The sequence below is a fragment of the Zonotrichia leucophrys genome, chromosome 2 (genome assembly GCF_028769735.1).
Source record: "Zonotrichia leucophrys gambelii isolate GWCS_2022_RI chromosome 2, RI_Zleu_2.0, whole genome shotgun sequence".
Taxonomy (NCBI): domain Eukaryota; kingdom Metazoa; phylum Chordata; class Aves; order Passeriformes; family Passerellidae; genus Zonotrichia; species Zonotrichia leucophrys.
The window spans coordinates 136,468,273-136,494,083 of NC_088171.1; the positions used below are offsets into that span (position 1 = coordinate 136,468,273).

At 46.4% G+C, this 25,811-nt stretch overlaps 1 protein-coding gene across 1 annotated transcript in view; it reads left to right on the plus strand.

The window, feature by feature from the left end:
- The first annotated feature begins 2,487 nt into the window (after window positions 1–2,487).
- EXT1 (exostosin glycosyltransferase 1) overlaps window positions 2,488–25,811 on the plus strand; it is a 181,080-nt gene continuing 157,756 nt past the window's right edge. Inside the window, exon 1 of the mRNA XM_064706579.1 lies at window positions 2,488–3,740. Within this exon, the coding sequence (XP_064562649.1) occupies window positions 2,794–3,740 (947 nt within the window). The 5' untranslated portion in view covers window positions 2,488–2,793. The remainder of the gene's footprint in view (window positions 3,741–25,811) is intronic.

The window sequence follows — 25,811 nt, forward strand, 5'->3', positions numbered from 1 at the left end:
TTATTTATCTGTGGTCTAAAATGACAACCTCACTTCCTTTTTCCAGATGCAAATATTTCAAACCTGAAGCATTTACTGGTGCTGTGAAGTCGGAAACAGCGTGGCTACCTCAAGTGCAGGGCAGTTCAGCTGGAAAGCCAACAGCTTTCACTTCCCTCCTACACTTCCCTGTTGCAGGGAGCAGCACCATGGCACCACAGGCTCACCAGCACCGCATTCTCAAAACCTATTTGCAAGAGCTACCATCCTTGGCACAGGCAGCAAAGCTCACAGCCTTCCTTTTCTCTTTGAAACTGGTCCCCAGAGGCTTAATTTGCAGAGCAAATTTGCAGTAATGGGATTCCAGATTCCACCTTCCTGTGCCTGACAGAAGGTGTCTCTGTGAGCTGCCTTGGTTCACCTTTCAAGAAGCTGACCTCTTTTTTCCTGAACAGCATCTCAGTTCCGGAATGTGAGCTGTGACAAACGTTTCAGAGAAGGCTACAGGGCTAACGAATCCATTAATATTTAATCACACTTCCCCACTAGTGGGTCATCGTCCAAAATTTTTGACTGCCATACCTAAACCTACATCAGCCACAAATATGACTTTGCTCTCAGAAACTGACTTTTTCTTATTATTCCCAACTTCTTCCTGCAACAGTCCTCCCACAGTCAAATTATTTTTGAAGAGAATTGTCTTCTCTTGGCTCCAACTGGAGCCAAGTGTGGATTGACCCACATTTTTCTATCAGTAATGTACCCTTCCTTATTAAGGTCTCACCACATTTCCTGAAGAGACACCAACTTCACACACATTATGATGCATTTCTCCTCCTCAACCCAGCATCAGTGCAGGGACAAGAGGAAAGGACACAACAGCTGCCTCGGCTCATTCTTGGGACATGCAGGGAAGAGTGCAGGGGAAGGAAAGCTTTCGGCTGATGCAAAGTCTCTGTCCCTCAGGTGGTGCAAGACCCCTCTATATCTGGCAGCTGGAGAGGGGAATTGCAGTGCAGGAAAGGCAAATCCAATACTACTTTTAATGTAGGATGTGAATGACAAGGAAAGCAGGGTGGGACAGACTTTAGCATCGGATAGTTACTCGGCATCCAGGGTCTTGTGCAAGCACTTTGAAGCCCATCCCAGGTAATTTCCCCACTATTATCTGCTGAGCTAGCAGGACTGAAACAGATACATCCACTGGCGCTGCAATTATCCCTTCCAGCACTGTGGGTGCCAAAGCAAGCTGGGGCCCAGCTGTGGTCCCGCCACCCCCTCCAGCCTGGGCTCGCCATGCAGGCCATCCTGCCGGAGCTGAGGGCTCTCCCAGAACACAGGCTGCTGGTGAGGAACTGAATGCCAAGGAGCAGATGAGGTTAAGCTCAAAAACGTAGCTGCAGGGATGGCTGGGTGTTTAGGCAGCTCTCCACAGACCACTCGTTTATCAGCATCGTTTTGCTATCTGCCAGCCCCGAGGAGCCGCCTCAGTGGTGCGGAGGGCCGGCTCCCTGTGAGGCCGGGCACACGGCACCCCGGCCGGCGATGGCCATGGCGGGGACACCCGGGGCTGCGAGGGCAGCGCCGGCAGCGGAACCACGTCCCGGCCGGCCCCGCCGGGGAGAGAGGCCGCGACCGCGGTCCGCAGCTCTGCCCGCAGCACACAGAACTCTCGTTAGCAGGCGCCTCGCTGCTGGGCTTTTGGGTGTCAGCCCCGGTTTCGGATCTGTTCCCTGGGGGCCGCTCCAGCACAGCGGCGCCGCACTCGGCAGGGGGCGGCAGCGGCGGCAGCACAGAGCCGGCTCGGGGCACGCTCGGCCGGGGGCTGAAGGCTGCACTAGCAGGGGGGCGAAAGAGACCCCGAGCCGGGGGTCACTGAATGCCACCCGCGGGGCAGCCCCGAGCGCCCGGCCGGGTCAGCGCCGCCCGGGAACCCTCAGCGCTGGCTCAGCAGCGGCGCCCCCCGCCCGCCGGGTTATGAATGGGCGCGGCGGAAGCCCCGCCCCCCCGGACGTGACGCCCGCCAATGGGGGCGCGGGGTGCGCGGCGGGGTGAGGTCAGCGCGCGGGGCCGGGGCGGGGGCGGCGCGGGCCGGGTGCGGCGGGCGGGGGTCGCGGCCCCGGGCGGGCGGGGTGGGCGAGCGCGGGGCTCGGCGGCCGCTGCTGCCGCGGCCCGGGGGAGGCGGGGAAGGAGGGAGGGGCGAGCAAGAGAGGGAGGAGGAGAAAGAGAGGGAGGAGGAGAAGAGGAGGGTCCTCGCCGCCGCTGCTCTGTCCTGGGGGCTATTCAGCGGGAGCGAGGCGAGGAGCGAGCGACGCCCGGGCCAGGCGTGGGGCGCCGGGCGATGCGGGGCTTCGTCAGGCTGCGGCGCGGCGGCCGCGGGCTGTGAGCCGGCGGGGCTGGGCTGGGCTGGGCTGGGCCGGGCCGGGCTGGGCTGGGCTGGCGGCGCGGGGCGGAGAGGGGTGGGCGGGAGCGTGGCGGAGCCGAGCGCCGGCAGCGGCGGGAAGGCGGGAGCGGCGCTGCCCGGTGCCCGCCCCGCGCGGGGGGCCGGCCCTGAGTGCATGCGGGGCGCCCCGCCGGGCCGCCGCCGGGCCGCCGCCCGCCGCCCCTGAGACACCGGCGGCGAGAAAGTTGCGGCGGTCGCCCACATGCGCGGCCGCGGCCGGCGGCTTGGGGAACGGCGCCGAGCGGAGGTGGGCGAAGAGAGTTTGAAGCGCTCGCCGGCGGGAAGATGGCGGAGCGGAGCTGAGAGCGGCGCCCGGCGAGCTCGGGCTGCCCCCGCCTTCCTCCGCAGCCCCCCGGACCCCCGCCGGACACATGCAGGCCAAAAAACGCTACCTGACGCTGCTCTCTGCCGGCACCTGTCTTGCCCTGCTGCTCTACCTGGGAGGTGTGCGGCTGCGGGCGGCCCGGCACTCGCCGCCCGGTAGCCGGCATGGCCCGCGCCCCGGCGGCGCCGAGCGGCCCTGGCCCCGCTTCCCCGACGCCCTGCGGCCCTTCGCGCCCGCCGAGCGCCCGGGCCCCGAGGGCGGCGGGCGCGTCTCCCCCCGTCAGCGGCGGGACGCCAGCGCCGGCCTCTACCGCGGGCGCCGCTGCCGCATGGAGTCCTGCTTCGACTTCGCCCAGTGCCGGAAAAACGGCTTCAAGGTCTACGTGTACCCGCAGCAGAAGGGGGAGAAGATCGCCGAGAGCTACCAAAACGTCCTGGCCGCTATCGAGGGCTCCCGGTTCTACACCTCGGACCCCGGGCAGGCCTGCCTTTTCGTCCTCAGCCTGGACACGCTGGACCGAGACCAGCTCTCGCCCCAGTATGTGCACAACCTCCGCTCCAAGGTGCAGAGCCTTCACCTGTGGAACAACGGCAGAAACCACCTAATTTTTAATTTATACTCCGGCACCTGGCCCGACTACACTGAGGATGTGGGGTTCGACATTGGCCAGGCTATGCTGGCCAAAGCCAGCATCAGTACTGAAAACTTCAGACCCAACTTTGACGTTTCTATCCCGCTCTTTTCTAAGGATCATCCTAGGACAGGAGGGGAGAAGGGATTTTTGAGGTTTAACACCATCCCTCCTCTCAGGAAGTACATGTTGGTATTCAAGGGGAAAAGGTACCTGACGGGGATAGGGTCAGACACCAGGAATGCCTTATATCACGTCCATAACGGAGAGGATGTTGTCCTCCTGACCACCTGCAAGCATGGCAAAGACTGGCAAAAGCACAAGGATTCGCGCTGCGATCGAGACAACGCCGAATACGAAAAGTAAGTGAGCGGTGCCCCTTCCCCGTGCTTGTGTCCGCAGGGCATGCCGGCGTGCCGCGGCCGCCGGGCAGATGGGAGCAGATGTGTGCCGGTGCGCTGGCGGCGGCCGGAGGAAGGCGTTCCTCGCTGCTTTGGGCGAGCCGGTGCCTTCTCCCGGCACCCGTGAGGCGGCTCCGTGCTGCCTCGGCCGGGGAGCTGGCGCGGCGGCACTGAAGGGCGATGCGGTGTCCTGCCCGGGGACGGTGACCTGCATGCGCAGCCTGATGGCTTTCCAAACCTTGCCAGCGGCCGAGCTGCTCTTGGAGGATGCGCTGGCATTTGGCACTGCTTTTTGTCCCCCAGTGCCTCTTAGGCCAGATGCCCTGTACCTTCCCTGCCCTGAGACAAAGTTTGTACGAGTCCTCAGGTCTCTCCAGGTCGCATGTGAGCCAGGCTCCCAGAGTGGGTTGGTTGCTGAGGGTGATGTCTGGGATGCGCTCTCCAAAAAGCACTGCCTGGCGTGTGACCTGTGTCTGTGTATCTCCACAGACAAGTCTGTAACTTGTTTTGCCGTGTTTTTCCTCTCAGTTCAAACCAGCACAGTATCAGTGAAAGAAGGAGTGTTGGCTGTGTTTGTGTCCTGTGTCTGAGTTTCTGGTTTTCACATGTGAGAGGATACACCAGTGATGCGAGCTCAGTGTCTGCTTTCTGTGAATGCCTGGTTGCTTACCTTTCCTCGACTTTTATTTGTTGGTAATGTCACTGTGAAGCCAAATTTTGTCTCGCTGTGCTGCTGCCCTTGTCTTCCAGTCTGCTTTTTAGGTTTGTATGTATAGCTGCTGGGAAAATCGCTTCTGGGAATTACCTCCAGGATTGCGATGCTGACTAAGCCCTTTGCAGCTGATTAGTTTATTTAAATGCCGACCACCGCTATGTTTGCTGCAGAATAGGTTCCTGTATATGAAGTTTTTCACATGAGAATATTTCCTGGGTAGCACGGATTACACGCTGAATTAAAACAGACCAGCCGTACAGCTGTGTGTGATGTGCAGTGGAGCTGCACCCAGAGCTGCCAGCGGCTGGAGGGTTTTGTGGTGCACAGGGGAACGTGGGTGGAAAAATACTTCTGGAGAGCATTTGGGAAGAAACTACGCTGGCATTAATACTGGTGAAAATTTCCGACTGGCTGTCTGTTTCTCCACCGAAACTATCCCCGGGGGTTGGGAAGAGACCGGGAAGGTCAGCATTGCAAAGTCGAGAAGCCTGCGTGAACTCTGCTCACCTTTTGGTTACTGTAATTCTGCTGCAGAGGGGGAGGAAAGAGCAGTGCAAATACTCAGTAGACTTTTAATCCCGTTCATTTTCAGGAAACTGATGGGCAAATGGTGAAATAATGCACATGTGCAAGTGATACAGCATCAGTGCCAAATGATCAGTAGAGATACTAAGCTAAGCTCATGTTATTTATCACCTGGGAGTCCCTTTGGCTTGTGATCTCCTTCAGGGAATATATGCTTTGTGGGAAAGAAGGGAGACCTGACAGTTGCAGGCTTTCAGGGTGTATTGGTTTTTTGGTTTTGGATCTGGGCAATTGGAGCTAATTTACAGATGGGGGAAAATCCTGGTTATTTGCTGTATACTACAGTGTGTGTGCTGTCAAGTTGTCATAAAACCAAACATACCTGCCTGTGGTTTGACATGTATGAGTCTGATTTTTTTACAACTATACCATTTGGTCTAATAAAAGATAGACCTCTCCCTGAGAGTTCTGCTCCCTCTAAGTGTCTTTGCCACTTATTGTGGTGAGATTTGTCTATAGCAGCCCTCGGGGGTAGGATAGCATGCACCCAGCTGTACACACTATGCCACGCTGTTCATACAGGAAGCACACTCGCTGCTAGGATGCAGCTGGATCTGGGGTGGGGGGCTTCAACATTTGTTGCAATGCTGCTGTTAAAAGACAGGAACTAAAAACTGATGCTGTCAAGAAAATAAGATTACGCCAAGAACTGAGGCAAGCTCAGTCTGTGGTCAGGCTGCTGAGGTGGAGGGGTTTGCTCTAGTGGACTGCAGCAGATGCTGCAGCTCTTTGACCCCGCATCTTATGGGGAGCGAGGGCACCTGGTGGGGTGTGCTGCTGCCCCTTCCCCTGGTGCCTCGGTGCCGATGCACAGCCGAGTGTGCCATCTGCTGCTCTGCCAGCACCGCGTCCTGCCAGCTCTGTATCTTCTGCTGCCTCCTCTGTGCCCGCAGGAACCGTGCCTGGGGCTCCACTCCCTTCATAAAGTCTGCTAGGGTCACATCCCCAAGGTAGCATGACACAGCTGTCCAGTTGAAATGCTTCTGTGCTGATGTGTAACTCAGATGTGAAAGCTGTGGAAGGAACTCCAGTTTTCATCCCACATAAAGCAGCATCCGATCATCAGTGAGGCTGTAGTGCTTGGAAAGAAGTGTCTCTAAATATATCTGGGCCTTGAAAACTGCACATGGAGTGGCTCTTGTGAGGCATTTGGGGCTTGGATTTAACAATGCATCTTCAAGATTTTAATCAAAAAAAGGAAAAACATGCTCTCCAGGATACGTCTGTTGGCATATCTGTATACAATTGGCGGTTGCATATTGTGCTTTTCTGATTTTTCTATCCTCTGCTGTGATACTTACACCACTTCATGTGAAAGACAGTAGTGTAGGTGCCCTGGCCATGGAGAGCTGGTGTTGAGATACCAGTACTTGACAGGGTGATGTATGAATGATTTGGTCTAGGTTAGAGGCCTTGCCAAGCCAGGTAAATTAGGTGACCAGATTTTAAAACGTGCTGACCTTGTGTTAGCAGGGTAGTGGTGTTATGATCTGTTGGGTGTGGGTCTGCACAAATCAAATTAATTTGTGATGGGGTTTCATCTAGAGTGTAACATTTGATATTGACTTCGCATGAGGTCCACTTGTCTGCTGGATGTGGTGTTTCCTCTCTAGGAGATTGAAAAGGCCAAGCAAGGTGACTTCCTGACCTCTGGAAAAATGTGTAGAGTATGTGTCTTTGTTTGGGGAAAGCATGGATGGGCATGTGTGTATTTGACTGTCTCTGTGAATTGTATTGAAAGATCCATCTGTATGTCACAGCTAATTAATTTGCATCCTAGTTATGCATCTCAGCAGATAAAGCTGAGGCAGACTAAAATGAATTACATTATCATGATTAGACCGCTGGCAAACAGGATACAAAAGAAAACAAAGAAAACCTCTGGTTTTCTTTACAGTGTACTTGGTTGTCAGAGGTGGCCTTTGTCACCCAGCACTAAGGCAGCTGGGCTTTCTGAATTCCTCCATAATAAGATTTCAGCCTCGAGCTTTCCATTTCACAAAGGGTTAAGGGAATAAAAGCTGCTGCTGCTGAAGTTTGAAGACAGCCTCTTAAATATTTAATGACGGTCTAAATATATACATATGTACAATGTGTTTTAAACAAAGGCAGAATTCATATACAGGCTTAACTGGTTCCAAATAATTACTTTTTGGAAGGTAATATAAATGACTGTGGATACCAAAAGAAATGGAGGAATGTGATGTTCTAGTGAAGCCAGATGCAGAGAAGAAGTTTGCACCAAAATGAGAATCTTTCTAGGAAAGTAAAATAATGTCTGTGGTATATTCCCTGACCTGCAGCAACCTTGCCCTCAGAGGATGGAGAGGGTAGCAGAGATAGTATCAAAAAGCATAAGGTCTCACCAGAAGCTCATGCAAGGAGACTTTTTCCTCATCCATGCTTGATACCTAAAGTTAATGATGAGAATGAAGCAAAAGGGGAAAAAAGAAGAAAGGAGTAAAATGGAAGAGGAAAAAAGAGAAAAAAATGTATTTTTGGAGAAAAGTGAGCTATGGTGGAGGACAAATAGGATAATGAGGTGTTCTTTATAGACTACGTTTTTGACTGGTCAGTGCTCAGAAAGCCTGTGTGATCATGACTGACCTGAGAAAAGGAGGTAAAACATGCAGGACCTCATGAGTGGGACTGGTTCTGCCGGAGGAGGTTGAAGGCATGTGGTAGTGGAGGAGAAGCCTATGGCAGGAGATGCTCACGGATCTGCCTGGGGCTGTGGGTGCTGGCAGAAGGGGAGAGCAGCAGCACCTTGCATGCTTGCACCGGGGAGACATCTCTGCAGGGCACACAGTAGCACTAGGCAGGGCTGGATGTGTGCTTCTACAGGAGAATGTACCCAGCTGAACATTTCCATTGATGCCTGGTACCCGGTAGGTTTACCTGGTGTGCACTCTACTGGTGGAACATGTGCCAATCACAGCTGAACCTGCCACCCTTGAACAGCGTGAGTAATGGTCACAGTCACGCAATAGGCACAGAATGGGAGAAAAGCAGGTTTCAGTTTTGCTTCCTTCCCCCTAGGAATAAAATACACATACTGAAAAAAAGAAGTGGTAGAAGTACACATGAGGGATGACTGCCACTCAGCAGACTGGCAGGAGAACGTGAAACAAGGCTTAGGCTTGCCTGTCCAACATGTGATGATAATGTGAATGCTCCATATGCATGTATGTGCATGTTTCAAACAAAGGTGAAATTCTTGTACTTGTAATATACTGAGCTTCCGTGTATTGTACTAAAATACAAATGTAAATGCCACACTTAATCACTCACTGGATTATTTTTTTAATTATCTAAAAGCCTTCACAAGGCAGCTCATTTGCAGCTATTTAGGACGGGTCTGAGAAATCCCCCAGGGTCAGGGTGGCTGTTGTTCAGGACATCTGAAGTGAGATGGGGACCAGTCAGGGCATCTTGTATATCACCAGGCTGTTTTGGGAGCTTGGATAAAACTCAAAAACTACTGAGACTGCTGGGCATTTTCCCAGAGTAACTTGGCTCCTACAGAGACCTGTCCCCACCAGACTGCTTTTAAATATTGATTTTTTGAGGAACTGGAAACTTGCCTGGTTTACAATACATTTATCCAAAATGCAGTAAACAGGTAAATAACAAAGCTTTAATGGATGTCTGAGAATATAGGACTTGCTCTATTGTGTTCTTCCTCTTGCTCTCTGTATGTATTGCAGAGTGTCCTTATGTGCCAGTTGATGCTGATTTAACGCAAGTAGGGCCCTGAGGGGTAGGAGCTTCCAGAGGCTCCAGGCTGATGCCCTGACAGGAGCTGGGAGCAGGGGCAACAGGGTCATCCCTGAGCTCACAGGCAGCCGTGCACTCCTGAGCCTGGCCGCTTGCAGCAGGCTCTTCCCTCGGTGGATCCTTGTGTGGGGGAGCAGGTGGATCCGTGTGTGGGAGCGGGCGGATCCATGTGCGTGTTCCCGGTGCTGGGCACTGCCGCGTGTGTGGCCGGGTTGAAGGGTCAGGCACTGGCAGAGGAGCCCACCCTGCCCGCGGGCCTTAAACCAGGCGCCCTCCTAACCTCAAGTAATTAAGTTTTCTTGTGGGGTGAGTTATTATTATAATTGGTTGCCCCAGGCCTTTCTGTGTCTTTCTATGAAGCATCTCATATGAGGCTGTGTGGTGACAAAGCATTACAGTAGATGGGTGATCTGGTCTGCAGCAGATGTTTTCTGCATGCACAATGTATGTCAGCACAGCTTTCACAGCTCAAGGGGCTCTGCTTTTATTTTTCTTGCCTAGGAAAATTGATCTAAGATAGTTTATCGATAAATACTCATCATCGAAGAGACACTTGATGACAGAACAAAATTCAAAGAACAAGATTATCTGAGTCATCATTTTAAGTAGAATTAATCTGGAAACAAGTAGTTTCAAGGGCTTGTTGAACCCAGATCAGAATGGAGCTGAGAGTAACAGTTCCAGCTACCTATTTTGGCAAGAGAAAGTCCTCTTGTGCCTCCAGTGAGGTGGCCTCAGCAAGTAGGTGGGGCAGAGCATCCCTTGGTGTTCCTGCCTTCTTACCCTCCCTGTCTGGGTATTTCACAGGGCAAAGTCTGATTTCTGCAGGATGTTCTGTAGTGGCCTAAAGTAACCACTGAAACTGCTCCTAAGGGAGAGAGGTGGCTGAATTTGGGATTCTCTTGCTAGTTGTGTGCAGCTGCCTGCTGCTCCCTGCTGCATTGAGGGTGTTCCTGTTTGCATCCATGCTTCTGTGAAGTGTTGCATCTCACTTGGAGAATGGGATGGAACAAGAGGAGTCCCAGCTCGAGACAAACCCGAACGGAAACGACTGCTGCTCTGACTGCTGCAGATAATCCTTTTGCCCCACATATAGTCCTGGAACAGCCTGCTGGAAAGTAAACCAGCAGCTGCTTGCAGGAGAGGGAAGTAAATGAAACTGGTCCGCACGAAGCACTTATTTACTCAACAGATGTGAGTCAAGAGAATGTGCTGTAATCTGATGATTTCTGGAGTATTATCTGTGATTGTTTTCCTTTTTTCTCTGAAGGCTTTCTTTCAGAAAATCCACAGAGTTTTGTGGTCTTGGGTAAACAAACTGTTTTGCTAACCAGAGAAGAATAATTGGTAGGTACATGGACAACTGTCTGGCCTGTGAATGGAGTTAAATGGTGTTCTGAGCTGCTAAGGTGACTGACTTCTCATGGACTTGGTGATATCCATATGATAATGCAAGATTTATACTCTTGTCTCATGTCATATGGATATTAGTTTAGCCTGTGGGAATGTGTGAGTATAACTTTAGGTTATATTTTTAAGGTTCTACACCTTTCCACATTTCCATGTATTTGGGACATACAAGTTTCATTGAGCTATAGATTTGTTCCTCTTCCTGTGTTGACCTAGCTGTGCTGTGCTTTTAAGTGAGCTCTTTTTCAATACAAATTTCAGGAGCAAACAGGACATGTATCATCACTGTTTTGCCCTTAATTTGGGAGCCTCCTCAGTCAATTGTAAGGAGCATTGCTACTATGTAATGCTGATACAACTCACCCCCAGTCTCTAGAGAAGCCAGGGAGGGAGGGAGCGGTGGCAGGGCGTGCCTGAGATCCCAAGTGTGCACAGGAGCTATTAAAGATTCTAGCCAGAGAATGGTGGGAGTCCTTTCTTCCACTTTAACGACAAATTATAATTTGTAACAATTTGACAGCTGCACTAGAAGAAACTATCTGGTAGTGTGGCTGGGGAGCCACATAGCCTGGGAGGGTGCTTGAAAGCCAAAAGGTGGGAGATCAGCCTACTGCTGTGGTGCAGGAGAAATTAGTTTAAGAAATTAATTCCAAATGAGAATGAAAGAGAAGAGATTAATTTCACATGGGAAGGGGGAAATAGTGTTGTAAGTAACACAGGCCCTATCTCAGCAAAATGTTGTGTCTTAACTGCTGTTCTGGGAAAAAGCTAGTATGAGTGCTGCCAGGCTGATGGCTTTCCAAGTGCAATCTGATTTCCTAAAATGTTATCATTTCTTAGAACAAGAAAACATAACTGTAAGCCAGTCAGGAGGGTTAGGCCTGCTCAATAATAGGAGAAAGAAGAGGCTGTTTTCTTTAAACATCTTGTGTTTCTGCACTTGTCTCTCCCACCAGTTCTTGCTGAGATTTACCTTCAGTTTTTCGGGTGGTTCAGTGCTGTCTCCTTGGCCAGGATGCTAAATGGGGTTCCCTGAAAGGTGGTAGGGGTGGGATGTTTGTGTCAGGTAAATTAGGCCCCCATTTCATACTCCAGTGAGACAGACTTCTCAACCCTCCTGCAGTCCCTGGGAGAAGTGAGGTGCTGGCAGAGCTGTTGCAGGAACTCCTGCCTTCTCTTGCCTGGATGTCTCAAGCCTGCAGTCTGACAGTCAGGATTGCCACTGGCAACCATGCTTATGTTTCCATATGCTTTTAAAATGGAAAGGAGTCATTGCTTTTCCTAGGTATTTTAGAGGCTTACTTTAGTGCTTTATAATGTTTAAAGCCTGTGTAAAACTGAAATACTACTTCTGTATCCCCTTTTCAGGAAGCATCAGTGAGCATCGGTCTAAAATTATTTTCCAATAAAAGGTAACAGTTGTCAGAAGCAGTATAAAGCAGCCCTCCTCTGTGTGTCGGGTGAGGACAAATAGCCTCTAAAGATTTTTTCTGGGTTTTACTTGTCCTGAGTGAGGACATGTTTGGTATATGAACCTTTTAACTCTCCTTGCTTCACTCAGCTGCTACCAAAGACCATTGCTTTCCCAGGCACTGAAGCGCTGTTGTTCCTGATCACTCCTCCAAGGACTCCTGCAGTGCAGTTAGCAAATTCAGTAAAGCTTCTGTAAGTTGACTTATTTCTCCATGATGGTTTCTAGTCCAGAAATACATGAGAACAAAATAATTCCTGGGTTCCTAAGTGAATTTTCCATTTATTCACTTTTTCCCCCTCTAATATCCTCTTTGTGTTTATGAATGAAACAGAATTAGGGCTAATTTAGTTGATTGGCTGCAAAACAAAAGTATTCAATGCTAAGAATGGGAAATGAGAAGGCCTTTCTGAAATGTTACTTCTTTGCATAATTATAATAGATTATAATTATACATTTGGGTGTTTAGCAGTGGATTTGCTGTAAACACGGTCGTGGGAAATCTCTCGTCGCTCGCTTGTGTCGGTTCGAGTCCCAGTGCGGTCCCGCCGATGGCTGTACCAGAATCCCTCTCATCATCTTCTCTTTGGGCACGGTGATGTGCCACAGAGAATGCAGTCTCCACTTCCCTTCCCAGCTCCTCCTACAAAATTACAGCAGGTCAATATGGCCATGTCAGACTGTTGACATAAATCAATAAGATCAATCATTCTTCAGCTCCTAAACAAAATTGAGAGCGTGATGCTGACGGCCTGCGTGTAGCAGTAAATTCCTAAAGGAAAATTGCATACCATAGTGTTTGCTGAGGGTATCTGTGGGGGATCCTATCCTGTTAATAATTAGTTCTCTGAGGCTGTAAAAAGAGGCATGGTATAAATAGTTTGCTAGAGCTGCAATGTGTGTTATGACCCCTGCAGCCTTCAGGTTGATGGAGAACATCACCTGACCAACAGCAGTGTGGGAGACAGGGGAGCGTGGCAGTGTTTGGGTAGGAATCCTGTTTTTCTTCATTCTCCTAGAAGATCTTGACTTCTGATACTGGTTTTTGCCTGGCAAATAATTGCAGACATTTTATCACAGTACTGGAATTCGTGGTGCAGTCAGGTAGTTCAGTGTGTTACTACCAGAAAGCCCATCAGAATCGTAGTTTTTGTAGTAGTGAAGAATAAATTCAGAGACTGCTTCTAAAAATCAGAATCTTTGTCTGAAGGGAGGGAGAAATTTTTGTTACAATGTCTGAGTTTATATCTCTGAAGGCTTGTTTTGGTGTGTCTGCTCATAGGCTCAGTCAGCTGCTTCAGGAAGATAAACACGTGAATGTTTAACTCATAGGAGTTTGCCACCATCCATTGTGCTGGGTGCTAGCAGATTTTTCTTTTAATTAAATGTAATTTATCTAATCCTAATGGGAAACATAATTATAGGATTTATTTTTTAATACTGTGATTTCAGAATTATTTTATAAAGAACAGTAACACTTCCCCCTTAAGGGCGGTTTGAAAATCAGCAAACAAAATAGAAAAAACTGAAGTACACTTTGCTAGAAGTAATAAATCTCAGACAAGATGCAAAAAAAAAAAAAGCAGCTGAAATGTTGGAGCTGCAATAAAGCTGAAAATTAATGATCAGTAGGTTGCTGCTGCAAGAGAGAGTGAATGCATTATGGATTTGAGGAGACGCCTGTAGCTTATTAAATGCCAGCAAATTTTTGCATAAGCAGTAGAAAACCCTGAAATTGTAAAAGGGTGTGAACTGCAGCTGGAAGATCCAGTGCCACAGAGGATGTGTGCACCATGTGTATGGTTGAAACATAAGAAAGTGCTTCACAGGATCATGCTCTAAAGTTGCATGCTAAGCTCCTTTAGTTTCTGATCGGGGGGATTTAAATGTTTCAGTAAGGCATGACTGTAGTCGCAGGAAGGGATTTATCATACTTTACATAAGAAGGTGTGTATAACTGTTCAAAATAATTTAAAACAAATAATATCCATTCACCCTTCCACACTCCCTTACACTTTTTTTTCTCTAAACTCAAAAGCTAAGACTACTACTTGAATTGTAATGGAATAATATATCAAGTGAGTGATCACATCAGGCATGGACACTTACCAAATCACAGCGAGATAACTGTGAATAACTCTCTAGTTTCAACAATTTGCATGGCCATTAACAATTGATGGGTTTCCCTTAGAACCGCATTATCTATGGCAGCAGGATCTATTCCTGTGCACTGCTCCTGCATACTAAGTGCCAGACAAATTCTCAAAACTGAGGATAATAAAAAATCTGATAGCAGCAAGGTGAATGAAGTAGGTAGAAATTTCAAGGCAACAGTTTTTGAAGATAGAGAAATATTTCAGGCAGTCCTGCATTTTAGTAACTGTTCTTCATCTCCTGTCCCTGCCTGCTTTTTTACTACAGTTCTTCGAGTTTTACTTCAGGCTGGTGTTAGGTTTCTCTTCTCTGCCTGGCATCACTTCAGGTTTGATAGTCAGTGTGGCCTGTGGATCAGTTAAAGTAAGATTTTAAAATACTTTTTGTTACAGTTTTGTGTTGGATAGTTGTCTTCAGAAGCTTTTATGCGTATTTGACAAAAGATAAAAATGGCACTGAATTTAGGTGTCCCAGATTGTTGGGTGGCTCTTTCATCGGAGGGATTTCAAGGAGGTGCCAAAGATGTGCTTTCCTTATTAGAATCATACCACGATTTTAATAAGTGAGCAACCCATCCCTTATTTCTAGTGCTTTCATCTCTGCCTGACAGCATGTCAGTTCTTTCCAGATTCCTCTACTTTTCCAGCCCCAAATCTTTTTCTTTTTATTTCTCTTTCTCACCTCTTTCCTCTCCCCCTTTCTTCTCACGGGCTGTTGTTGTGGCAAGATGAAAGCAGCTGAGTGAAGCGGTGGCGGGGAAGGCTCCCTAATCAAAGCACACAAGCGGCTGGAGCTGTGGGAAGGCAGGTGGGTGACACATCAAAGTCAGGGCTACGTGTGCTTGCTGCTCTCACCTCTCCTTGTAAATGACTCCCCCGCCATAAACAGAGTTCCTGGGGTTAATTTGTGAGTTCACACGCACACAAATGCAATTACGTCTCTATGGCCTTCCCAAAATTTACTTGCAGAGACCAGTAATAAAATCTCAGCTTTGTTCCTCGGAATATGGCTTTTGCAGATGTGGCGTGTAAGGGAACAAGCACCTAAGCTGTTGATAGCAGGAGGTGGTTGTTCACCTTCAGCTGAGGGTAGCCCATCACTGTGTCCCATCCCTGTCAGTGTTGTTTCAGGGTTGCTGGAGGCAGGATGAGAGCTGGAAGGGCTGAGCAGCATCTGGCTGTCCCCAGCTGGGCCTTGCATGCTCAGAGACCCTGAGAAGGTGTTGCCAAGGGACCCCTTGGCTGGGGCAGGGAGCACCCGTCACTCAGCCACAAATGGATGGTGCTTCCTGAGCTCTGTGCCCGGTGTGAAGGCTCCAGGTCCCCTCAGCTCAGTAGAAGCCCCAGACTCATCTCTAAACTCTGTGCATGTCTCTTGATGTGGAGCTAACTATGGGGGTGGCTGTTTTCTCAGCTGTTGCCTCTCCTCAGATCCTCCTTTGTCTTTGCTGTGGAGCTCAGCAGTTGAGTACCTTGAGGTCTGGGTTGACTCTTGCTCTGTGTTTGTGCAGGGGGACCTGGTCCTTGTCTTGAGTGTTTGTGCTAAAGGTGTCAAAAAAATAATTGCCATTCATTGACAGGGCTCTTCCTCACTGCCTGCTGATGGCTGTTTCGGTTACTGTTGCTGAGAACCAAAATAACCAGGGCACTTGTCTCTTTACTTTCTGTATCACAGCATTAGTGAATTGCAGTGAAAACAGGCTTCCATCTTTTGTTTTATTAGCTATTTCTGATGACCTGTAATAATAACCCTTTTTAGCAAAAAGTTTTTTTACTCTTTCATTTTTAATGAAAATACTCTATGACACAGATCATAGTAAAATAATTCACAGTGTGTGAATTATTGTGTTGTTATTACAGTGTTGTGTGTTGTTTAGGTCTAAAACTGGTGATTTAAGAATTTAGAGATAGTGGTGCGATCCCTGGGTGCTCTGTTGATGTAGTTACTGGTTATAGCAATAGTTGTTACTTTAACTTTGGTCTCAGGGTAACCATGTTTCACAATAATCAATGCGCTGATTGCTGTAACTGCAGCTTGTGGTACCCTGGTCTAGGCCAAGAAGGTATGGAATTTAATGAATATTTGTAAACAAACTTGATTAGGAAGTAGGTTGAGGATATGCAGTGGTGGAGGATAATAGAAGAGACCCATCCTCAGCTTTGATAAATGGAACAGATGGAAACCTGAAAATGAGCAGCAAAGCATGGAAACCATCCCACTGCTGTTTACCTTGCGTTTATTGCTACACCACGTCTTAAAAAATCTCTCCTTAAAAAAAAAAAATAGAAGCTGACTCCCCACTGCAATGAGATTTTGTGTACACAATTTCAGTCTCCTCTGCAGAACTTTAAAGTGTTATCAGACCTAATGTTGAAAACTGGATTTACAATGTAGGGCTGGTATCAGCCTTAAGTAAAGAAGTGTCTATTGTCATCCCATGATTAAATCATAATGCACTTAAAATGAAAAAGGAAACCACCATTGAAAATGGGAAATAGATTTCATAGTGGTGCCTCTGGGGAGGTGGATGGCTGACATCTGGCAGTTGCTGGAAAGTTGGCTGTGTTTTATTCTCCTTTAGGAACTGCTTCCCATTTTTGCTGGTTATTGGCTCTGTTTGTGTCCACATGTTTCAGATGCATGTCCTTCATCTCAGGTATAGAGGCTTGTTCTACACCCTCTGTCAGGCTATTTGGGAGTGTTTTGTATGAGTCTGGCAACTTAACAGTAGAAGGGTATGTCAGGTTTTGGATGGTTTCTTTAAGGTTGCCTTTACACCTCCTTGCCTTCTCTCTTCTCTTTCTCCGTCTTGCTTCCATCTTTAAGAACTTGACTTTTATTTGCAGGTTTTCCTGGCTGAGTGCATGGGTGTCTCTAACAAAAGTAGCATTAAATCCTGCTTACTTCACCTCTCCTTATTTTTTCTTTTTTTTTTTTTTTTCTTATTTGTTTAAAGCTTTTGGTTATCTGCAAAGTTTGGCATTAATGGAACTGCATTAAAGGGAAATGCATAAGGAGCCTAGGCCGGTGAGTGGCTGCTCCTGCTGCAGGAGCTTGGAGGGGAGGGGGTCTCTCAGCATCTACAGTGCATCTGTTTGCTTCCTACCTGCTGGTTTCTAACAGTATTAATTTTTATGCATTTATTGTATTTAATTAAAAGCAGAGCTGCTTACAGCAATGCTTGCGGAGATTCCGCCTCTCCCCCAAATGCAGCAAATAGGCATCTGGTATTTGTTTTGTATAATACAGTCCTCATAAAATGAAAAGTAATAAAACATAATTATCTGTAAAGGCTTGTTTTATAAGCCTAGGAATGAGCTTGTTCCTGCCTTGTTTTTGTCTAGTTGTAAGATGGTTTTAGCCCTTTTCCAGATTAACAGAGAATCAGTTATTACAGTATTTTAAACCCTGGTGTGTAAAGGTAGAAGGTGGGGTGAATGCATGCACAGGGTAGCCCTACTGGATCTCTAGGGGTGACAGTAGTCTTTCTGTTCCCTTTAGAAGTTTTTCCCTTACAACCAATGAGTTTTATTTGAAAGCTTTGGTAAAGTAAGAGGGAGGAAAATCTGTGGACTGCATGAACAGTATTTCTGAGCTATAGGCCTTAAAGTTGGGTTTGAGCCTTTTCTGCACCCTGCTCATCCTTGGCAGTGTGAAGGACAGGTGTCATAGGTCTGTGCTCATGCTTGGATGTGTGTAGGATTCCTTGATTTGGCCCTCCCTGCATTACTGAACAGACTTTAACTGCTATGTGAATTCATTTCTCAGAGTATTGCTGGCTTGATCCACCTCCAGTGGTTGTCAGGATTCCCAGCTCAGGATTCAGCAATTTTGAGGAGCTAATTATACTAATTTCACCTTAGATTTGCTGCTTGCTATTTGTTTTTAGGCACCTATGCCATTTTGCTTGCCTTTTGCTTGCTATAACCCTGCAAAGTCCTGCCTGGTACTACATGCTACCTAGTATATTTTTCTGGGAAAAAGTGAAATCAGATCATCTAAACCGATTAGGTTGTGAGACATGCGAGTGGCTTATGGCTGTCTAAAGATGAAGTGTGAAAACCAAATCCTTTTAGAAAACTCACAGTCTGAATTTATTACTTTTTTATTTTTCTTTAACTTAGTAGTAAGCAAGAATCCACTTTTTTTTTGTAGTGAAAGCTGAAAGCCATGGGGCTGTAATGCACCTTTAACTTCAGCAAGCTTTGGATATGTTTGCTTCACTCCTGTTCTGTGCATAATTAATTAAAGTGATAGAGGAGAGCTTTGCTAACCTTTATGTGAATTGTAGCCTTCTCAAAACCAGATATAACTTAGGTATTGCTTTTTCTCTGCAAGACAAGTCTTGTAATTTTGAATCTTGATGAGTGGCTGCTTTTGTTCTGCAAGTCTTAGAAACAATGGGGTTGGGAGCATATAACAAATTGCCAAATGATAACACTTTGGAGAAAAAATCATCTTCAAGTGCCTCATTCCCTACATCTTTCATTCTGCAGAGGCTGCCTTGAGGCAGCCCCACTGCTAGGGCAAGGAGATGCTCCCCTAGCCAGTCCTGCTTTCTGGGTGGCAGCAGTGCCTGGGCACGGCCATGTGCTGAGCTGCTGCTGCCCTGTATTGGAGTAATTTTCTTGAAAAACATTTTTCTTGAAATACACTTTTTATTCATCATATCTGGGGATACTGGTGTAATCTGCTTATTGCTGACTTCAGTTGTTTAACAGCACTGTTGTGGCTGCTCTGAGTCCTCAGCCAGAGCACGGCCAGCAGCAGCAGGGGAGGTGTTAGGAGGCTCCCAGCTGCCTTGTGTGATGTTGCTTTCCATGGCCAGAAGTCTTTGATCTATTCAAACAGAAGCTTGAGAAGTGGGGGATGGATGCCACATTGCAGGCTGATGTGTAAATGCATTCTTTTGCACCAAAGTCTCATTTAACCTCTAAGCTAAATGTGCCATGTATGTCAGAGGCTGCAGAGTCTGGCTACAAGTCAAATGGTCTGAGATGTTTGTCATCCCCACACAGTATATAATGTTCCCTTTATGTTTTCATGCAAGATCTGGAATTCAAATGTTGTATTTTTTGTCTATTCCTTATTGCTCTACTTAGGTATAGAATAGGGATATATCTCCCTGGGAAGTTAACTGATCCTTATTTCATTCATGTCTCCAGAATGTTCTGAGACCAGTGTTGCTTTGCATTCACAGCAATAGAATTGAATTAAAAAGTTAAGATGCTTTCTGATTCAGACTTCTTATTTCTCAGGAATAATTGGGTTTTACTTTACTTTAGGCAAATGAAATGAAGCTTTTAGCTTCAGTCCTGCTATCAGTGTGGCATGGACTCATCATTTGTTCTCTTACCCATTGTGTGCGAAGTGATCGCTTTTGGCACGTTTTCTTTTAAATGCATCGCAAAGTGAAATCCTGTTATTTGCACACATCCTGTGACATGCATCTTCAAAGTATCTAGGCAACCTTTATGTAGATGACACTTTTAACTTAAACTTTTCCATCATTATGAGTGTGGTCCTGTGAAAAGAAGCAGGATAAAAAATGGGGGGAAGAAAGGGCTGGCTTGAACTCACTTTGGGCAGCTTGAGTCACTTGTAAGACTCTTTGTAGGAAGTATGACACACACTGAAGATCTCTGCTCCCTTACACTTAAAACATCAACTTCAAACTATTCTATGTTTTTCCTTTGAACTTGGGCAGGTAGGGGATCTCCTGGCTCTGCTGGAGATGATAGTAGAACTATCAGTAAAGGGGTTTTTCAGAGCTTCTGCAATCTCACACCAAGCAGTGGACTTCCTTGTGTGGTTCTTGGCTCCAGGCTCAGGAGGATGAGTGGTGCAAAATATCTGCAGCTACAGCCCTGGGAAGTATGTGTGTTCTGACAACTTTTGAGTTCAGCTGTGCTTCTCAGAAAATGAGAGCTGAATGGAAGACTTGAAAGACTTAAGGGGAAGCCACCATTGCAATCCCTGCAAGGAAGAAATAAAGCTTACACAAAGGAAATTATTTGTATAAAAGCGTGTTTGTGGGGGTCAGGTGTGACCATGACCCATCAGTGGTGCAGATGGAGCAGGCATCACTACTGCAGCAGTTTGATCTCCAGTTGGGAATTGGTCTCCAATGCCAAGGTCGCTGGGATATGTTGCACAAGGAAAGTTGTGGCCCCAACTTTGTATCAGGATGAATGTAATCTCTTAGAGCAGTTCTGCTTTAGCTAGATGGAGCAAGCATCCTCCAGGCAGGAAGCAGGGCCAGTGCAAACATCACACTGTGTGCTGTGGTTGCTTTGGCAGAAATGAGATTGTTGTCTTCATGCTTGATACTTACTGAATTGGGGTGAGGGTGATCAGCATGGTGCATGTTGGTGTTAAGGAACATGGTGGTGCTGTAGGTCAGTGTGCACAACAAAACAATCACAATTCCCCCCGCCCCCCCATCAACAGGCAGCATGCACAGATCTCACGTTGCTGCCCTGGTCTGGTGCTGGGGAACATGATATATTCCCTCTGTCCAACACTTAAGAGGATGAGGGTGTTTGGAGGACTGGTGCCAGAAGCCTGGGACTGTGGTTTGGGGAGATGAAAGGTTGTGTGTCTGTGATTTACATTTACTGGGAGGTGATTCCTTCGGGCTCTCATTGCATTCAGGGTGTCAGCCCAAATACGAGTGATGGCATCTTCCCACATGTGGTTGAGTTGGCCCAGAAGAGCAGGCTGAAGGGAAAGGTGAAAGGGATGGGAGGTACTGGATGCCATTGTTGCCTCAGGTGCTGGGTTTTAGGAGGTAGCAGCCCCAAGCAGCTCTCTGAGGTCTCCCTGGAAGCTGATTCAGAACAGAAAATGAAGCTCAGGTTTCTCAAGAAAACTGATCTGGTTGCCAGATCCCCTTCTGCATTCTCATGCCACCCCTCTGGTCTTTATCCATAGCTGAGCTGAGTGTTTAGCAATAGTAGGACAGTGAGTGTAGTTTCTTAGGGAATGCTAAAAGGAAAAACCTGGGAATAGCCTGGAAAAATATTTAAAGTGTGGGGAGAAAAGATCCAGATTTTTGTGTTTCAATGCTTAGGACACTAAGTGAAAGCTTCCTATTGCAAGTTAAAGCAACTATGCTCATAGCCAGAGGTTGGGTTTGGGGTTTAAAAAAAAGTATCATTATTATTAAAGGCCAGCTGTTTATATAATCTTGACTTAATTTCTGTGCTACAAAAGGCTAAAGCTGTTATCTAGGACTTCGTGATTAATGCCCAGTTTGCCTGTAATGAGGGTACCACTGCTAAGTATCCCCCTGCAGTGATTTCTTTATTTGACCTTATGTCCGTGGGTTGGTCATGAAAGCTTAGATGGATATTGACTACTCTGATCTTGACTGTGTTTTTAATTGCAGGGCAGCAAGAGTCAAGTGGGATAGCATTTTGGGTGGTTGGTGTGGGAATAAAGTGATGTGGAAAACTGAACCCTGGTAGCTCCCATGGGACAGTGTGAGTTGTTGCTGCATGGTGGTGGGAGAAGCTGCCAAAGGAATGCCACAGTCCTGTTAAGTGGGACTGTTAGTGACATGGCTGAGTGAATTCATCAGTGGGAATGGTGTATTCTTGTATCTGCTTGTCCTCAAAACTGCTGGGGGAAGATACTCAGGTGAAGCAGCACTGGTGGAAAGAAGGGAGGAGGAAGAGACTCTGAGGGTCTGTTCTGAAATGCAGCTGTTTCTTGGGTGGGTTGTACTGAGTACTGGCAGTTTGCTGTCACTGGTGCACTCCTGATGAAACATCTTCACGTGGGTGCTGTCTGTGTGCATCTGATTGTTGGGTAGGTTGGAAACAAGTGGAGGAAAGAACAGATACACTTCTGTCAGGTGTAGGCTTCTGTGCAAAAGGATTGAATCAAGGCAACAGCTGCTTTTGGCAGAGGATATATTCTCAGTTACTGGTGTTTTCATAGGCAAATAGCAATAAACTTGTGTGGGTGTTTGAGATAGAAGAATGCATAGACAAAGATGCCATCTTTAAGCTTCCAAAGAAAAGCTAAAGTGAAGAGCTGGAGGCTGTAGACAGTGCAATATTTTCATAAGTATAGACAGAGCTGTTGTCTGACCTCTTCCTGTTTATCAGCATATTTGTTAGGAATTATTCTGCTGAGGAACCTTGTGATTTTTGTAGTTAAGGGGAGATAATAAAGATGACCCTAAAGTAGGAGTGGCTTAGAAGAAAACCAATACACTTAAACAGTAAAACACACTCCTGTAGCAGAAAGCATACTTATGATCAAGGGTGTGAAGGTTTATGCTTGCTTCTATTGAAAAAAGGGGTCTCTGTTTGAGCTGTGCCAGGGTGTGTGGGATGACCTCTATCCTGCTGGGGTGGCCCAGTGCCAGTGTTGATGTGTAATGGGTGAGACATCTGGGCAGTAAGAGAAGCAGGGTGAGCATTAAGGAGCTCTCAAGGAGATAAATATTGTGTGTGAAAACCCAAGGATGGAAGGAGGGGGAGAATTAAGAATTAGAAAAGCAGCACTATATCTTTTATTATAGTATCTTTTTCTTCCCTCTCAGCTCTGTTTCCTGTCATGTTTGTTAGGAGTAGGGTTGCAGTGTTTGGGTACTGAGCAGGTGAGAAGGTTACTGTCTCAATTTTTAATGTGATACAGTTGAAACAAATATGCCCGCAACAGAAATGCTCATCGTGGCTTGGAACACCTCAGTGTTGACCTGGAGAACTTCTGGTGTGAGGGCATTTGTGTCTGGCATCTTGATTCACAACCAAACCAAATCTGAGAGCTGGCGGTGCTGAGTGGTGCACCACAAGCCTGTGATTTCAAAGCTCACACCTTGTATGAACTTGCTCCACTGCTCCAAATTTCATTAGAAACCAAACCAAAACACCAAAGTGTGATCATCTGAGGTAGGTCTGGCAGGATTTCTACTGAGACAGCTATACACTGAGGCATCCAGCTCTGTTCAGGTGCCATGTCACCTGAAACTGGTGTGAAACCAGTGTGGAGGCAGAAGGGGGTTAGCCTGCAGGGAGATGCATCTGCCCCACAGGCTTCCTGGGTGTTGCAGCCAGGCCTCTGGTTTAAAGAGTGTGATTTTCTTTTAAGCATGGTAAAATGATGTGCAAGATGTATTTTTAAACAGAGCATGTTTGTTTTGTATCCCTTTGGCAGAGAGTTTATGTCGGTGTAATCACTGTAGCTAAATTGTCTTTTCTGTCTCACACCCATTATGCAAATGTTATATTACATCCTTATGTGTTTTAGTTTTGATTTTTGTTTTGTACAGAATCAGGCATGGCTGCATTGGGAAGCAGGTGTTGCAGTGGTATTTGAGACACTCTGCTGCTACATGGGAAGGGGGATGGAGGAGCAGGCAGGGAGGGGAAGATGTGCATTAGGCACTGCCTGCTTTCTGTCCCTGTGCAGGGGGTGGTTCAGCAGCCACCTGAGCCTCAGCTTCTGGCAATGGAAACATCCAAAGGATATAATTGTCTGTGGTATTAAAATGCAATGCTTGAAAGTGTCTCACAACACAAAGGTTTACTAAACATTGCATTTGGAGAACATTGGAAAGTGCTAAAATGGCCCTGGGTATGTATTTGGATAATGGGAGCACAAACTGGATTCTTTGTACAGGATTTTTCTCCCCCTGCTTTCCTGTTTAACGCCTGTCTCTAAATAGTGGTTAATGAAATAAACTCTGAAGCCTGTTTGGATGCTGTATATTGACAAAAGCTGACTATTTTTCTTCTTAATTAAAAATCCTGCCTGTGTTTTTGCTCTAGTTTTTTGTAATATCAGAAAAGCTGATCCAACATGCCTTGCACGTTTTTCCTGTTACATTATGCCCTGAAAGTTTTGACCTCTAGCTTTCCATAGTGGATTGCAAATTATGTATGAAAATGTTCTGTATTGTTGCCATATGAACTTCATGGAGATGCGGTGTCTTGAGTTGCTTGGTTTGGAAATGTTTCCATGTACATCCCCAAACTCACAGCAGTATGCTATTTTGCACTCACTTCTACTGAAGATAACTTTTGTCTGTGCAGGCAGAAAACCTGGAGTTGCTCTTAGCCAGTTTAAGATAATGGATCACTTGTAAGAATGTTGCCTAGTATTTATTGCTGCTCACCAGAGGATAATTTCAATAAGAGTTTATCATATTTATTCAGCAGCAGACTAATAAATTCAGATTTGTTTAAACAAAGACTCGAGGAAGAACCTGCTAAACGCTTACGGTTATATTCATGGCAGGCATAAGCTACTCCATTCCACTCAATGTGCTTGTACCTGCTTATGTCAGCAATTAGATTGGCTTATTATCTTATATATCTTATTTTCAGCACTTTTTTTTCTTCTGGATACAGCAGTTATATTCATCTCTGATGTAAGTGTGTTGTGGATAATGACATCTCTGATGCTGTTTGTCTGTTTAGGGGTTTGATTTGTTGTTGTGGCAAAGTCTAGATAAGGAAAAATGCTGTTGCAGGAAGGAATGATCTAATATGCTGAACTACAATCTGGGAAGGCCTTGAATATGAATTCTCCTGTGCTGTGCTTGTGGCTTTGAAAAGTTCACTCAATCTGTTTCCCCCCCCCCCATATTTAAATACAATAAAGTATGGTATTTTTGTATGGAAAATGCATGCAATTACATTTATAGTTTGAGATTTTTGCTAGGAGTCAATCTGAAAATGAAGAAACCAGGAGTGAAATGAGTGGTCAAATGATGCCTGGGAGCACACATGAATGGGTGAGAGGTACATTTTGACATAATACGAGCTTAAAGCTGTATGTTAATCTCATATAACTTGCTCTACTTGTGTTTGGCATTGCTTCTGGATACTATTAAAACAAAAGCTTTCACCCAAACTGAAATTTCTGCTCCAAAGTTTAATTTGCAGAACCATATCCTTTGTGGGAAGGGAGATAGTTTAAGCAGGTGGAGTATATTATGTCTGGTGGTGTCCAGATTTTTCTCTGCTGTGGGCTGTGTGTGATTTAAGTGTCTCTGCAGGTTCAGAATGGATGTATGTGTAGATCCCAGGTTTCATTTACATGCCTGCACATACACACACATCTTAAACAGAATTGAATACACCATGACTTTCTCGGTTTTGCTGGTTGTCATCCCACCAACTTGCCCCTTCTTTGCTTTTAATCATCTTCACTATTAGGTCACTGCAAACTCTTTGAAATAATTCACGCATGACATATGTTAGCTGTGACAACCAAACAAACCCTCAGAGGTTAAAGAGTTGGTCTTACACAGCACAGGCACCACAACTCAGACACCTGAAACAACTCAGCACATGAAATAAGGTTGATTTTGCAGGCTTTGGTCTTGACTCTTTGGTAAATCCATTTCACACGTAGCCAGAGCAGTGGCAAGAGCAGCACAACCTGACCCAGGAGTCCTGTGCCCCTTTTTCTGCTTGATGGTTTAAGCAGTGCTTGTGCTCCACCAGATATTTTGGCATTTACAGAAGATGGCAATGTCTTAAAAAGCTCAGTGAAAGTCTGGTGTTTGGACCTGCAGAGTATGGAGGGTTAATATTGGGAGGAAAATGTAATGGATGGTGACCTTTTCTGTGTAAAATTAAGCAAAGGAATGTCATGGTTATTAAACTGAAAAGGCCTACTAACAGTTGTTGACTTTCTAGGAAACATTTGCATGTGTTGGTTTCTGTTCCATCACAAATGGATTTTTCTGTGTCCTGGGAGTGAATCATAATTTTTTTCCACTTCGTTTTTAGTTAAAAAATAAAAGAAAGAAAACCCTTTTATACTAGTGGTTGGAAAAGCAAAGAAGCCGTAGAAGATAAATAAACTGATAAAGATTATTGAACCAAGCAATGGAAGTGACAGATTCTTGTGCCTTCAAATCCTTGCAAAAAAAAAAAAAATATTACTATGACCAATA